This window comes from Aotus nancymaae, unplaced genomic scaffold (assembly GCF_030222135.1).
Source record: "Aotus nancymaae isolate 86718 unplaced genomic scaffold, 86718_ANA_hifiasm-v0.15.2.pri h1tg000021l, whole genome shotgun sequence".
Lineage (NCBI taxonomy): Eukaryota > Metazoa > Chordata > Mammalia > Primates > Aotidae > Aotus > Aotus nancymaae.
Window position 1 is genome coordinate 24,281,877 of NW_026988433.1, and position 15,930 is coordinate 24,297,806.

A 15,930-nucleotide genomic window follows, 5' to 3' on the forward strand; every position below is an offset into this window, starting at 1 on the left:
ATGCTCTGTAGAGCTGGAATTTTTCTGTGCTCAGCAATATGTGTTTAGCGGGGTACAGTTTGGGAGCTCCGGTTGACAGGTGTGTTCCTAGAGTTATTTGTTTTCTTAGACTCTGAAGAATGATGTTTGGAATGAGGCCCTGCCATGTTGCACTGCAAGGCACACAGTGAAGAAGAACCAGACCTTGGCCCAGCTCAGGGTCTTTGTGACCTTTAAACACGAGTTCCAAATGAGGGAAGAACCTGTGGGAAAACCATGGAAAGAATTTCCCATCCCACCTGCCATCTTCAGCTAATCTCTCTCCAAATAGTGAATCTTCCATCTCCTTTACATCTTTATCAACTTCACTTTGCTAGGCCTGGATTCTGAATCCATCCAGTGCCTCACTGAGAGTGGTTGTGAGGTCAGTCTTGATCAGCTTTCCACGTTGCTGCTATTGCTGCTGGTCTGATGTTCCTGCTCTCTGACCTATGGATTCTTCAGGAAGAGTGCCGAACTTTCTCAGCCCCATTCTGCCTCTTATTAGCCAAATGACCACAGACAAGTCATTTATCTTCTCCCAGTCTTGGCTATTTCTTTTCCTTTCTTCCTTTTTTCGAGACATCTTCCTCTGTCACTAAGGCTGGAGTGCAGTAGTGCCATCTCAACTCACTGCAACCTCTGTCTCCTGGGCTCAAGTGGTCCTCCCACCTCAGCCTCCCAAATAGCTGGGACTGCATGTGCACACCACCACACCCGGTTAATTTTTGTATTTTTTGTAGAGACAGGGTTTTGCCATGTTGCCCAGGCTGGGGTTGTTTCATCAGAGGAATGGGATTGTCAAAATTAAGTTGAAAAATATAGGGACAAACTCTCTGTAAACTAGAAAGCATCATTTAGATTGAAGCTATTATTTACTTACTTAAAACAATATACACTGATTGTATTAGTATACCAGACATTCAGGTGCTGAGAATTTGTAATGTTGACAGTGCGATGGCTCAACCATAAGGACGAGGTTTGTTTCTTAGCTTTGGACATTCTGAAACTTGAATTTATGAGTTCACTCAGGGGTGACCAAGTTCTGAGAAACCAATTATGCTAACGAAACTTAAAAGGAACTGACGTATAAAGCAAGTGTCTCATGCCTGTCATCTCAGCACTTTGGGAGGCCAAGGCGGGACAATCGCTTGAGCCCAGGAGTTGGAGACCAGCCTGGGCAACATAGCGAGACCCATGTCTGTTCTAGACAACAAAGGTCTGATCTGTTTTTGCTGTCACTGTCATCATTTCATATTGTCATGATGCGGCATCTCCTTTAGAGGACAAGAAGAACATTCAAGTCTCTTAAAGTGTGTAGTAGGAGACTAGTGTCTGTTTTACTGCTTCCAAAGAGAGTATTATTTTGTTTTTGACTATAGCATGACCTCCCTTCATTGCACCTAATCACGTCACCCACCTTCTGAGAGCACCATGCCTTTTTGTTGGTGTTATCGTTTACCGGCAGAAAACATTGATGTGTACCTGTGTGAGAGGTATCTTTATGAAGCCCATGGAGAAGCCTGTTTTCTCTGTGTCTTCTGATGTTATTTATTGGTTTGTTTATTTTTGAGACAGATTCTCACTCTGTCACCCAGGCTGGAATGCAGTGGGGACTCCAGGATCTCAATCTCTGCTCACTGCACCTTCGACTTCCGGGGTTCAAGTGATTCTCATGCCTCAGCCTCCCGAGTGGCTTGGATTACAGGCATGCACCACCACGCCTGGCTGGTTTTATTTTTATTTTTTCTAGAGACGAGATCTTGTTATGTTTTTTTTTTTTTTTGAGACGGAGTTTCGCCCTTGTTACCCAGGCTGAAGTGCAATGGCGCAATCTCAGCTCACTGCAGCCTCCGCCTCCTGGATTCAGGCAATTCTCCTGCCTCAGCCTCCCGAGTAGCTGGGATTACAGGCACGCACCACCATGCCCAGCTAATTTTTTGTATTTTTAGTAGAGACGGGGTTTCACCATGTTGACCAGGATGGTCTCGATCTCTTGACCTCGTGATCCACCCGCCTTGGCCTCCCAAAGTGCTGGGATTACAGGTGTGAGCCACCGTGCCCGGCGAGATCTTGTTATGTTGCCCAGGTTAATTGAACTCCATGGCTCAAGTGATCCTCCCACTTCAACCTCCCAAAGTGCTGTGATTACAGACCATGCCCAGCTCCCTGGAACTTTTAAAAAGTGGAGGTCCAGGGCTCATCACAGACCTTCCAAATTAGACTCTGCTGAGGCTGGACCTGGGCATTGAATGTGTTTTAGAAGTTTGATAGGTTGTTTCAATGTATGACCAGAGTTGGAATTCAAGGGCATTTGGATGATACTGTATACTGTGATGTTTCTATACCTACTATTTTTGTTCTTCAAGAAATGTTTCTGTGCAGCAGAGCAGACACCCAGATCACCAGCACATATACCCACTCCTTAAAGAGAGTGGCTGTCTTTGCCCTTATCAGTGCTTAGGCTGGCTTGGCTTAGCCTGGTGCTCCACACCCTGCAAATGTTTGGCTATTTGGATGAATGAACAGAACCCTGTAAGAGAATATCAGAACATATATGGTAGAATGTAAATTGGAACCCAGAAATATTAATTCCCAGACCATTATTTTTACTTTTTTTTCTCCCAAGGCAGTGTCTCACCCTCTTGCCCAGGCAGTGGCGCGACCTCAGCTCACTGCAACCTCTGCCTTCTGGGTTCAAGCTATTCTCTGGCTCAGCCTCCTGAGTAGCAGGGATTACAGGCATGCACCACCATACCTGGCTAATTTTTATATTTTTAGTAGAGACAGGGTTTTGCCATGTTGACCATGCTGGTCTTGAACTCCTGACCTCAAGTGATCCGCCTACCTCAGCTTCCCAAAGTGCTGGGATTACAGGTATGAGCCACCATGCCCAGCCAGTTTTTACTTTTCTTAAACCTTGAAGTGCACCAGTCACCATGGGAGTTGTCCATGCTATCACTGGAGATTCTGTTTTAGAATCATTGATGAGATTCCTTCATTTGTCATGGAAAAAATACCTCACCCTGCAGAACTACCAGAATTTGATGACATGAAACAACTAAGTACTTCGTACAGCCTTGCCACTTGGGAGATGCTCGGTAAGTAATAGTCTGGTTGATGAGAAACCTGCCTTGAAAGCAACTTCTTGGTCAGCGTGGCTGTGCTGCTTACAGAACTCCTGAGCCTCTCCATGTGGTGCAGAAGGACCAAAGGATGTGTCCTGTCCTTCCAACTGTGACAGCAGTGGGTAGGGTAAGGCCATGGGTCCCCCACCCTCCTGATTTCTGCTTGGGCAGGCAGAAGAACCCTGGCACAGTCTCATCTTCCTGAAGTTTTGTTTCCTTAAATGGTTCCTTCCCTCTTTCCCACGCATGTTGCATTCACACGTTGGGAAGATGGCATGAAGATGTGATCCACATTCTGACTCCTCAGTGCTTTAGTGACTCTGCCGTTAGGCACCTGGGCAGGTATGAGCAGAGATGACAGTGGCATAATGGCTCTGATTTTCACCCTGGATGAGTAGAACGGCATTCCAGGGGTGAAGCAGGTGGGCGTGGGGCAGATAGATGTGAGTCCAGCCCCCTCTTGCAGAGATACATGCTCCTGGGCAAGCTGCAAAATCAGAATCATGGTAATGTGTGTTTCACTTAATCCTTAGGGAGGATCACTTGGTTATTTGTGAGCTGAGGGAAGAGAAGCCCCTACTCAGTGCTGCTTCCTTCAGGAATTGTTTCAGAAGTCACCAGTTAAATGCTGCCTCCTCCCTCTTGTAAACCCTAGCTGAGCCCCTTTCTTTTTCTTTTCTTTTTTTTTTTTTGAGACGGAGTTTCGCTCTTGTTACCCAGGCTGGAGTGCAGTGGCGCCATCTCGGCTCACCACAACCTCCGCCTCCTGGGTTCAGGCAATTCTCCTGCCTCAGCTTCCTGAGCAGCTGGGATTACAGGCACGCGCCACCATGCCCAGCTAATTTTTTGTATTTTTAGTAGAGACGGGGTTTCACCATGTTGACCAGGATGGTCTCGATCTCTTGACCTCGTGATCCACCCGCCTCGGCCTCCCAAAGTGCTGGGATTATAGGCGTGAGCCACAGTGCCCATCCTTTTCTTAGGGTACTTACTCCATTCTCTCTTGCATCGTGGTTACTCACATCCTGAATTTATTTCTCTTGCTGAAAGAAGCGCAAAAAACCCAGCTCTTGGCTGGCTTGTGCCCGGAGGGTTTGGGATCATGCCTCCACCCTTTAGGACCTTTGCAGCCTGACTTGCCCTGGGCACCGTGCTCATCCCAGATCTCCTCATCAGTGTGCATGTGGTCCCCTCTACCTGGCGTGTCCCCTCAGGTAGCTGTTAGCGCGACTGAGAATTTTCAGAATGTAACAGTGTTTTAGCACGCAGAATAACTAACTGCGGCAGCTGCCCACGTCACTGTCACTGTTGGGTGAATGGATGCTGATTTGAAAGAGAGAGTCATCCTTCAGAACGTCGATTTGAATCGGAAGGGGGTCTTGTTGCTTAGGGTTGGTTCCTTGGGGGCAGCTGTTTGCCCTCACAATGCCGAACGCACACCCTGGTGCTTGTTTCTCGAGCCTACAGAAAAGCCTGTAGGAGTGCAGTGATTAGAGGAACCTCAGCTGTTTTGCTGAATGGCCCTCTTTCATCAGGATGTGCTGGGACAAGGGCCTTTTTCAGCCAGAATATCAGAGGAAGACAAGAGTTCCACAAGAGCCATTTGCTCTTCGGGTGGGACTCCGAGGAGGAGTCGGCTCCCCAGCTCTCGTGGAAGCACTCGGCAGCCTCCTGGCCTTTCCTGATCTCCGTAGGGAGCAGATGGCCAGAGCTCCAAGGGTAGTTGTAGGGGGCGTTAGAGATATGAGCACTGCAGCCACGAACCTCTTTTATTTTACCGACTTCTGCATCTTCCTTCGGCCAACCCACTACTTCTGCTGTCCAGAGGTTTCCAGCTCAAATTAGTACGTATGACCACCTTGATTTCTGTTCTCCTGCCATGGCTCAGTTTCTGGATGACACTGGCTGTTTATATTCTGGGGCTTGGGGTTTTTTGAGGAGCATTGAGGTTTTTGTCTGTCTTCAGTGCTTTGGAGAAACTTTAATCTTAGGAAGCTTCCCGAATGGCAGTAATCAGTATCCGAGAACAGATCTGTGTGGTAGAGACAAAAGCGTTGCGGGTGGCGGGTAGAGAGGGCAGTAACTGTTTTTATCCCTCATCAAGAGTTTTCTTACAGCAATGGAGGAAGACATTTCCGTTGTGTCTGCCTGTGTCTGACCTTCTGTAACTTCAGTCACTCCTTTTAGGACACACAGATCTTTTGTGAGAAGGCTGATGTCTGCGTGGCTGGGATGGATGGCTTGCGGGTTTGGGCTTCCTGGCCCCGGGCACCTAGTAAAGTGAGTGTGCCATCACCAATGTGAATTTCTTCATGGACTTCCCCAGTGGGGCACTTTGAGGGTCTAATGAATCAGGAGCCTGTGTCTCTCGCTGTCAGAAGCCGTGGCCATCAGAAATAGCATGCAGATCAGCCACGCAGAGGGCACGTGAGGCTCTGGGCCCAGAGTGAGCTCAGAAGAGAAGCTGGGAAGCCAGGTCACAGATACTTTCTGCATCTTGTTTTCATAAATCCTGTGACTGACCATGCTCTGCAGCCTCCCACCCCACTCCCTGAGAGTCGTGTCGTGCGGTTTCCTCTGGCTGTGTCCCTTACTGTATTTGCAGGACACAGGGTGATCTCAACAGCCTCAGGATAATGCGCTGCTTCTCTGCAGCTTCCAGTCTTGCTTTTTACAGTAAACGCCTGTTACTGATTGTTGTGGGGGAACAGAGGCAGAGTGTTCCAGGGCCCTGATCAATCCCGACCCCCGACTTCATGCGTAGAGCAGGAGGCCCTGATTCTTATCAGTGTAGGAACACGGAGGAGGAACAGCCAGCCTTGTCAGTGGTCACAGGGTGAAACCAGCCTAGTCTTTTGCATTGTTCCTTTTTTTTTTTTTCCAAAGGAAATGTAAAGGAAACCAAGGGGAATTTTTGCCCATGGTTTCCAAGGCAAAGGTCATCGTTAATGGTTGGCTCTTTCCAGAGTGCTTGGATTTCTGGTCAGTATGAACTTTTTTTTTTTTAATCTCATGAACAAAAGCAGTTGATGTCTCGAAAAGATCTCCCCATCTGCTTTGACGAACTGGTTGTTTTAAGTTTCATGAGTTTGGAGCCTCTTGCACAGCTCTTTCACATTGTGATGAGAATAAATAGTAAGTGATCTGTGTCTAAGAACAGTTCTGAAAACATAACTTGGCTGCAAAATTCTAAGGAAGGAGAAAGTGACAAGCTTTATGGGTGGAAAGGGTTAGGTGATTCTGCAGCCTGTAAAATGAGACTGCCTGGGTCTTACATCGGCCAGATGGATGCTAAAGAGCTTTTGCTTCCTGTGAGTGAGGATGAGACAGCAAAGAAAGGCTGCTTCTCATTTCTTTCATTATTTATAATCCTGGGCTCCTCAACACTTGAACCTTGCAGCAGAAATATGCGACTGTGAAAGGGAGGAAAAGATGACTCGGCAGTGCGTCTGCAATAGCAGGTGAAATGCTGTCACGTGTCAAGTGTTGGTATTACAAGGCATAGAAAACCAATTGTCTGGAATTCAAAGGACTGAACAAGAGAGGCAGAACTAAGTCTTCTTATTTAATATTTGAGCAGTCACTATTTTTAACATGAGTGTTTAACCAGAAAAACTAACAGATTTTATTGTGGACTTAATATCGTAGAACATAATAGTTTTCCTGATTTCAGGAGCTGTTGATTGGAAATGCTAGTTTATGTGGCGTTTTCTTGGCACCTGGTGTCGTACTTTAGGCTTTGCTGAGTTTGTTATTCCAGAATACAAATATTTAACTATGAATATCTGATGTCTGGGGCAAAGGTGATTGCAGAAAACATCCTTTCTTTCTGTCAGGAATTGATTTGCTTAATTTCAAGGTTCTCTTTAATTAGAAGACTGCTTTTTCGTAGGGATTTTTCCCTTCAAATCATGTATATATTAATTGGTTATTCAAGAGAGATATTTTTATAGTTGCCTACAGTTTGAACTGTGACCTTGTTTCACAAAATTATTGAGAATAGTATGTTCCTTTCTAAATTATAAAGTGTAGTATGTGTTTTATATTATTGTTTTTATATTATTTTGAGAATCAAACAAAAATAGATGTTTTAAAAAGTTAATATATGCTTAATATAGAACATTTGGAAAATACTAAATAGAAGATAATCTATTCCCCCTCCTCCCCAACTCCCTGCAAAAGCCATTGTTAATAATTTTGGTGTATTTTGCCCGGGTGCGGTGGCTCATGCCTGTAATCCCAGCACTTTAGGAGGTCTAGGCGGGCGGATCACTTGAGATCAGGAGTTTGAGACCAGCCTGGCCAACATGGTAAAACCCCATATCTACTAAAAATAAAAAATTAGCTGGGTATGGTGGTATGTGCCTGTAGTCCCAGCTACTCGGGAGGCTGAGGCAGGAGAATTGCTTGAACCTGGGAGGCAGAGGCTGCAGTGAGCCGAGATCGCGACATTGCACCAACCTGAGTGACAGAGTGAGACTTGGTCCCCACCCCCCCAAAAATTGTATTTTATGCATAATTTTGAGAGTTGATGGTATTTTTGAAAAATTGATAGTAATTCATAGCTGAGGCATTCTTTTTTTAATGTCTTAATTTCTGCAAAAGCTAAACTTGATAGCCAAGTCATGATGTACAACAGAGTCTTACAGTGTTGCCCAGGCTGATCTCAAACTCCTTGACTTAAATGATCCTCCCACCTCAGCCTCCCAAATACAGATTTTTTAATTGTAATTTTTAAATTTGTAGGTTAGATATAAATGTTATTGCTAGCTAAAATAACAAAGGCCAAAAAGATCCATTCTGCTGAGAAATTCGTTGGGTCAACTTGAGGTTTTCTGCAAGAATAGTGGGAAGGGCAACCTTGACTAAGTTAAATCACAGGTCAGTAGCCACTTACTTCTTTTCTTTTCTTTTTCTTTTTTTTTTTTTGAGACAGGGTCTTGCTCTGTCACCCAGGCTGGAGTGCAGTGGCGTGATCTTGGCTCACTGCAACCTCCGCCTCTCAGGTTCAAGCGATTCTTGTGCCTCAGCCTTCCAAGTAGCTGGGGCTACAGGCGCCACTACCTGGCTAATTTTTGTGTTTTTAGTAGAGATGGGGTTTTACCATGCTGGCCAGGCTGGTCTCCCGACCTGAAGTGATTCGCCCACCTCAGCATCCCAAAGTGTTGCGATTACAGGCTTGAGCCACCCCGGCTGTCTTTACTTTTCTTAGAATGCAAACATCTAATGAAAGTATAATTTCATCTTGTAGTCCATCAAGGGAAGTCACCAAGAAACAATGGAGTTAGAAGTAGAGATCAACAGCAAGAGCATGAGAATTCATAAAGTAGCCCACCTCTCCTAATCAGGGAGTTGTTCTCTAAGAAAATGCTGTGGCCGGGCGTGGTGGCTCGAGCCTGTAATCCTGGCACTCTGGGAGGCTGAAGCAGGTGGATCACATGAGGTCAGGAGTTCGAGACCAGCCTGGCCAACATGGTGAAACCACATCTCTACTAATAATACAAGAATTAGCTAGGCATGGTGGCACATACCTGTAATCCCAGCTGCTGGGGAGGCTGAGACATGAGAATTGCTTGAACCCAGGAGGCAGAGGTTGCAGTGAGTCAAGATCGTACCACTGCACTCCATCCTAGATGACAGAGTAAAACTGTGTCTTTAAAAAAAAAAAAGAAGAAGAAGAAAATGTTATATTACAGTGAGATCCCTGTCCAGTATTCTGCAGAAAGGGGCCCTTGCCCCTGGGAGAGCCTACATAGAACTTTGGGTGTTGTCACAGAAGCATTATTTTGTCACAAAAATTCTCCAGTAGCAAGCTTTTAGCAAAGGCAAGGTTTGGGAAGAGAACTATATGGAATTATTATAAAAGCAGTTTCATCCTCTTTGCATTTTACGTGCCATTTGTCCATGCAAAAGCTTTTTCTCCTGCTGTAAGTCTTTGCTCATTTTCCTCTCTGAATTCCAGTCTAACTGTGCTCTGGTCTTATCCTTCCCAGCTTAAGCGAGAGCTTTTTCATGGTGAAAGGCGCAGCCCTCTTCTTACAACAGGGAAGCAGCCCTCAAGGCCAGCGGAGTCTTCAACACCCCCACAAGCATGCAGGTGAGGGCTTTCAGTTGATACTCTTAAATTGGAGCTTCTTTTCTGGACAGCAGAGGAAACTTCCATTGTTGGTGATGTTGCTGAGTTTGAAGGCCTTAGAAATGGTGGAGAACACAGATTTGCAATGACCAGTGCAGGCAGAGGCTCAGATGCTCTTTCTTGAGCAGGCCATGCCTGTTTTCCAACCTTTTAAGTCATGTCTGTTTGTGTCAGGAGTAAGGCAGTCAGCAGCAACCAGCTGGGATGCAAAGATTTCCTCTCTGTAGTTTATCAGTTAACTACAAGCTGTAAGTTACAGTCTGACTTTTTAACAAATGCACCAAAATGAATTATAGCCAGATGTTGTCCACTAGTCTTGGGATGGATTTCTCCAAGCATTTGAAAAACACTCATTTGGAGAATTTCTTGAAGGGCCTTTGGCTCCAACTCTGAGATAGATGCTATAGTGGGAAGTCTTGATTCTATCATAGTTTGTTTTTAGGAAGTGGATAGAAGTAATAGAGTGAGGATCAAACTGAGTTTAAATAAGAAATGCCTACTAAGTAATAAGACTGGTTTTAGGAGACTTGACTCAAAACTGAAGGCAACTTGAAAAGAAGAATTCAAAAAATGCTTATGTGGCCCTGCATGGTGGCTCACACCTGTAATCCCAGTGCTTTGGGAGGATTCCTTGAGCCTTGGAGTTTGAGGCTGCAATGAGCTAGTATCACGCCACTGCACTCCAATCTTGGTGACAGAGAGAGACTGTTTCTTTTTCTTTTTTTTTTCTTTTTTGAGACAGTCTTGCTCTGTCACCAGGCTGGAGTGCAGTGGCACAATCTTGGCTCACTGCAGCCTCCACCTGCCCCCCGGGTTCAAGCGATTCTCCTGCCTCAGCCTCCTGAGTAGCTGGGACTACAGGCGTGCGCCACCTCGCCTGGCTGATTTTTGTATTTTAGAAGAGACGGGGTTTCACCATGTTGGTCAGGATGGTGTCAATCTCTTGACCTCGTGATCCGCCTGCCTGGGCCTCCCAAAGTGTTGGGATTACAGGCGTGAGCCACCGCGTCCGGCCAGAGACTCTGTTTCTTAAAAACAATAACAATAAAAAACACTCGTGGCCAGGTACAGTGGCTCTTGCCTGTAATTCTAGCACTTTGGGAGGCCAAGGTCGGCAGATTGCATGAGCCCAGGAGTTCCAGACCAGCCTGAACAATACAGTGAAACTCTATCTCTGCAAAAAAATACAAAAATTAGCTGGGCATGCTGGCACATGCCTGTAATCCCAGCAAGATGGGGGTGGGGGTGGGGGCTGAGGTGGGAAAATTGCTTGAGCCCAGGAGGTCAAGGCTGCAGTGAGCCATGATCTGCACTCCAGCCTGGATGACAAAGCAAGACCCTATCTCAAAAAAAAAAAAAAAGAAAGAAAAAAATATGCTTGCATACAAGTGAATCTTTGTTGTAGGTGGACAGCATCTCAGGGCATTTCTTGGAGAGGCAGAGCATAATTGAATGTCTGTGAGCTGGAAAAGCCTCTACCTTTCAGAACAGCAGCAGGTGAAACCAACCAGCCACTGTGGCCAGTTTTCTTGTTACCTGTGATCATTTTGTTTGTTTAACCTCAAGTTATTCAGCTTCATTTTAGATCTGAGTGCTCAGGTTAGAAGTCCATACCATATAACGTGTAGCAAACACCAAGGCTCAGTCAGTATTTTCACATACTAATGTATGATAATCAATATTTAGATCTGTTTAAAGCGAAGGAAATAACTGTCCTGTACAAGGAGGCAGTGTGGTTTGTGGAAATAGTATTTGTTTTGAAGCCAGGCAGACCTGTCCTCTGATCCTAGTTCAACTTACTGAGCCATCATAAGTCAACTTCTAAGCCTCAGTTTCCTAGTCTTTGCAATGGGCATCAAATACTGGTACCTCAGACAATATGGAAATTTAGTGTTATGTGTGTAACATACCTACTTCCTAGTAGGTGCTATATCTGTGTGTGTGTGTGTGTGTGTGTGTGTATGTGTATGTATATATGTGGGTAACTATCATTATTACTATAATGACTTCTAGTACAATATAGCTATAAACATACCATTCTTTTTTTTCTTTAATTATATAAAATTTTTTTTTAGAGACAGGATCTCGTTCGGTCGCCCAGCTGGCGTGCAGTGGCATGATCATAACTCACTGTAGCCTTGGCTCAAGTGATCTTCCAGCCTCAGCCTCCTGAGTAGCTGGGACCATAGATGTGTGTCACCACACCTGGCTAGGGGTGTGTGTGTATGTGTGTCTGTGTGTGTAGATGAGGTCTCACTATGTTGCTCAGGCTGGTCTCCAACTCCTGGCCTCAAGTGATCCTCCCACCTCAGCCTCTCAAAGCACTGGGAGTATAGGTGTGGGGCGCCATACCCAGCCAGATCCTTCATTCTTGAATTTGCTAATGGTTCTGCCCTGTTAGAAATGTAGCTGTTGCTCATGTTTTAACTGTAACACATTTAACAAAGCAAATGCTCTAGCTCTGCCTGCTAAGTGTCAGATACCTCCTTCCTCTAATCCAAAGACTAGAAGGGTAGGATGCAAGCCCCCAGCTGGCTGACTCTTGTGCCCTGAGGTCCGGAATGTACAATGAGGTCAGAAGGCAGAGGGGCCACCAGCTGTCCATGGGTAGTCTGTAAATGACCTTGGGACAGGCACAGACTAGAGTTTAAACTAGTTCCTTTTTTTTCCGTAGAATTACCATCAAGTTTCCTGAATGTACCAGAGTGCCCCCAGTAACACTGTGCAGAGCTGAGTACAATTGAGAGTTAATTCTGTCCATGGAAAAGTAGTCCAGTTTGTTTCAGCCAGTCCGGTCAATTTGAGACCCTTTCTAGGGCTTATATTTTTTGTGTGTGGATGTCAGACTGGGGTTTGGATTTCTGTCTGTCAGCAGTTCCATATCTCAGCAAACAATCCCACTGAAAGAAGTTTATCTGTGTGGAAAATGTCTCTTTCATTTAGGCATTTATCAGGCAGGGGCTTGTTTTTGCTTTCCTCAGTACAGTTCTGTGACTCGGGTAGGTGGTGGGAGGGCCCAGGCAGGTGAAGAACCAGCTCATGGTCTTGTGTTGCGTTGGTGACATGATGGGTGGAGGAGAAGTGGGTGGGGAGCTCTGTGGCTTTCTTTAATGTGAACCCTTATCTCCAAATCACTCATCATAGGAAGCAGGGCCAACATAGGATGTTATACACCGTGGAATTGTATAACTAGAGAGCATAGATAAGAGGAGCATGGTTCTTTTCTTTTTAAAATTTTATTTATTGTGGAAAGAATGCTTCATTGGGCCAGCTTCAGTGGCTCACGCCTATAATCCCAGCATTTTGGGAGGCTGAGATGGGAGGATCATTTGAGCCCAGGAGCTCAAGACTAGACTGGGCCACATGACAAAACCCTATCTCTATTGAAAAAGAAAAAGAAAGAATGTTTAACATGGCATCTACCCTCCTGACTAGAGACACAAGATTCTAATGACCAATTCCTCTCTGAGGCAGGAAGTGCAATTTGGATATCATCTGTCATTCTCCCTTAAAATGAAAAAGATGCTTTTGCAAAAAGGAACAAACACAGTGTTTTCTTTTGGAGCATTTCAGTGTGTAAGCATCATTGATCCTTTTGGGGCTCTGATTGTGATGTATAGGATAAATTTTTTTCCTTTGTAGAGACAGGGTCTCATCATATTGCCCAGCTGGTCTCAAACTTCCGGGCTCCAGCAGTCCTCCTGCCTTGGCATCCCAAGTAGCTGGGACTACAGATGTGAACCAGAAAGCGCAGCTAATTTTTTACTTTTCTGTAGAGACAAGGTTTTGCTATGTCGCTCAGGCTAGTCTTGAATGCCTGGCCTCAAGTGACTCTCCTGCCTCGGCCTCCCAAAGCACTGGGATTACAGGTATGAGATACCACACCAGCCTGATATTAGGGTCTTTACAGATGAATATTTCTTCAGAAAGAAATCCTTGCAAATATAAAGAAAAATGTATAAGCTGGAGAAAAAAGCAAGAGTCACACCTGCTACTTATTAATTATACACCTCCCTTACAGCTGTCCCCCTCTGTGAAAGTGTGCCCTTCTTCTCAAAGGGTCTCCTGCTTCACTCGAGACTCATGGCCAGTAAGAGACTTTCCTCACTGCACTCCAGGGACACCTCCTGAACTCTGGGGCAGCTCAGAGAAGTTCAGAAGCCACCCAGGATTACTGCGTGTTTTACATAGTGAAGAAGAAAGAGAGAGTACATAATTTTTGGCAAGAAAAGAGAAAATACAGATTGTTGTCTACTCAAATTATTTCTCTGGGCAACCAGCATACAGCTGCTATCTGTAGAATCACTTAAACATTTCCCCACCCTGGTATGGAAATAATGTCTGCCTCCTGTGGAAAATGCAGAAGTTTGAAGTAGGGGCAGGGCAGGGTGGCTCATGCCTGTAATCCCAGCACTTCAGGAGGCCAAAGTAGGCAGATCACTGGAGGTCAGGCGTTCAAGACCAGCCTGGCTAACATGATGAAACCCCGTCTCTACTATAAAATACAAAATACTCTACTGTAATCTTTACTATAATCTATTATAGTCTCTACTATAGTCTACTATAATATACAAAAATTAGCCGGGCATGGTGATGGGTGCCTGTAATCCCAACTACTCGGGAGGCTGAGGCAGAAGAATTGCTTGAACCCAGGAGACAGAGGTTGCAGTGAGCTGAGATCGCACCACTGCATTCCAGCCTGGGCGACAATGTGAGACTCTGTCTCAAAAAAAAAAGAGAGAGAGAGAAGAAGTTTGAAGAGGAGACACGATGCTCTGTCCTTTTCTCTGATGATCAGCTCTTAGTGAATGCCTCACTTCCAGCCGCAGCTGTCGTTCCCAGGCACCCCAGCCTGCCCAGCAACACTGGCTTGAGTGAAATAACATTTTTCTCCAAGCTTACCTGTGTTTTCCACATTTTGTATTTGGAAACCTATATTGTATGTATTTCAGGAAATAAGAGCAACTTTTAACAACGTGACAGTAAGCTCTATGTCATCTATCCGCATCACACAGTATTCAGGGTGGTGTAAGAGAAGTCACGTCTTTAAGTTCTTGTGATGTTTCTCCTGTGGTGTAGGTAGAGAAATTTTAACTTCTCAGTCTTTTTCCAGGCCCTCAAAATCAGCCTTTCAGAGGTTTTTTTCCTAGAAAGTAGGTAGGAGACCTTTTAAGCTTTTCTTTATTGGTCCAACAGGTGACCTGCCTCAGCATCTTCAGGTGATGATCAACCTTCTGCGTTGTGAAGACAGAATCAAGCTGGTAAGAAGCAGTGAGAATGTCAAGTTAAAAAAAAACTTTTTTAATTTTAATGAGATGGGGTCTTGCTCTGTTGTCCAGGCTGGAGTACGGTGGCATGATCCTAGCTCACTGCAGCCTCAGACTCCTGGGTTGAAGCAATCCTCCTACCTCAGCCTCCTGGGTAGCTGGGACTACAAGTGTGTGCCACTCTGCCTGGCTAATTTTTTAAAAAATGTTGGTGGATATGGGGTCTTGCTTGTTTGCCCAGGCTCATCTTGAACTCCTCACCTCAAGCGATTCTCCTGCCTCTGCCTCCCAAAGTCCTGGGGTTATAGGTATAAGCCACCATGCCCAGCCAGCAAGTTTTAATTTTTAATTGTGAAACTTGGTGGGGAACCATCCATGGATGATGGGGGGGAAGCTTTTATGTTACAACAAATGCTCCCCAAATTGTTCACCAAAGCCAAAGCCAGGTTGACTCCTCAGTACCCCAGAGGGGCCAGAGGAGGGATAAAATAGGTTTCCACAGCAGTTGTCCTAAATAAGAACTTTCTTTGAATTTCATTTATTCACTGATTTCATGCATTTGTGGGTGTCTCCTCTGAGTCAGGCAGTGTCCCTGGTGCTACAGAGAGAAACGAGGCCTGGTTCCTGCTCTCAAGAATTTCCTCTTTATTTTTTTGTTGTTATTTTTTGAGACAGAATCTCACTTTGTTGCCCTGGCTGGAGTGTGGTGGCGTGATCTCAGCTTGAACCTCCTGGATTCAAGCAGTTCTCATGCCTCAGCCTCCCAAGTAGCTGGGATTACAGGCGCACACCACCACACCCATCTAATTGTTGTATTTTTAGTAGAGATGGGGTTTTGCCATATTGGCCAGGCTGATCTCGAACTCCTGACCTCAAGTGATCTGCCTACCTTGGCCTCCCAAAGTGCTGGGATTACAGGCCTGAGCCACCATGCCCAGCCAAGAATTTACTCTTCATTTTTAACTCCCAGAGGGATAGGTAGAACACTGAAAGTGTTGCTCTTGCATTGGAGATGGGACAGAGGCACCACCTCCAAAGCAGGCCAGTGAGAGCGTGTCTGCCCTGTTCCAGGCTGTGCGCCTGGAGAGCGCCTGGGTGGACCGGGTCCGGTACATGGTGGTGGTGTACAGCAGCGGGCGCCAGGACACCGAGGAGAATATCTTGCTGGGAGTGGACTTTTCCAGTAAGGAAAGGTGAGTCTGATGGGCTAGGTGTTCCCTTCTGTGAGGGGGCAAAAGTTGCTGCTGGAAAAAGGTTTCCATGGTCCCGTAGCCATCAGAGGTGGGAGAGGGCTGCATCCTGATGGAACACTAGGGTGTGCCATTTCAATGTGTGCCAGGCACCGTGCCAGCTCCAGGCTGTGCTCTTGGAGCACAGAGTC

General features: G+C 45.7%; 1 protein-coding gene across 6 annotated transcripts in view; it reads left to right on the top strand.

Annotated features, from left to right (window-relative positions):
* The window catches only part of SSH1 (slingshot protein phosphatase 1), a 75,385-nt gene that overhangs the window by 23,625 nt on the left and 35,830 nt on the right, over positions 1 to 15,930 (top strand). For 2 of the 6 annotated variants that reach the window (XM_021675533.2, XM_064379881.1), the window contains 3 exons: positions 9,140 to 9,243; positions 14,479 to 14,543; positions 15,621 to 15,742. In XM_021675533.2, coding sequence (XP_021531208.2) covers positions 9,140 to 9,243; positions 14,479 to 14,543; positions 15,621 to 15,742 — 291 coding nt within the window. Of the gene's footprint in view, positions 1 to 4,598; positions 4,991 to 5,367; positions 5,427 to 9,139; positions 9,244 to 14,478; positions 14,544 to 15,620; positions 15,743 to 15,930 lie in introns of those variants that run through there. The other 4 variants (XM_012469131.3, XM_021675535.2, XM_012469132.3 and 1 more) reach the window with 4 other exon arrangements.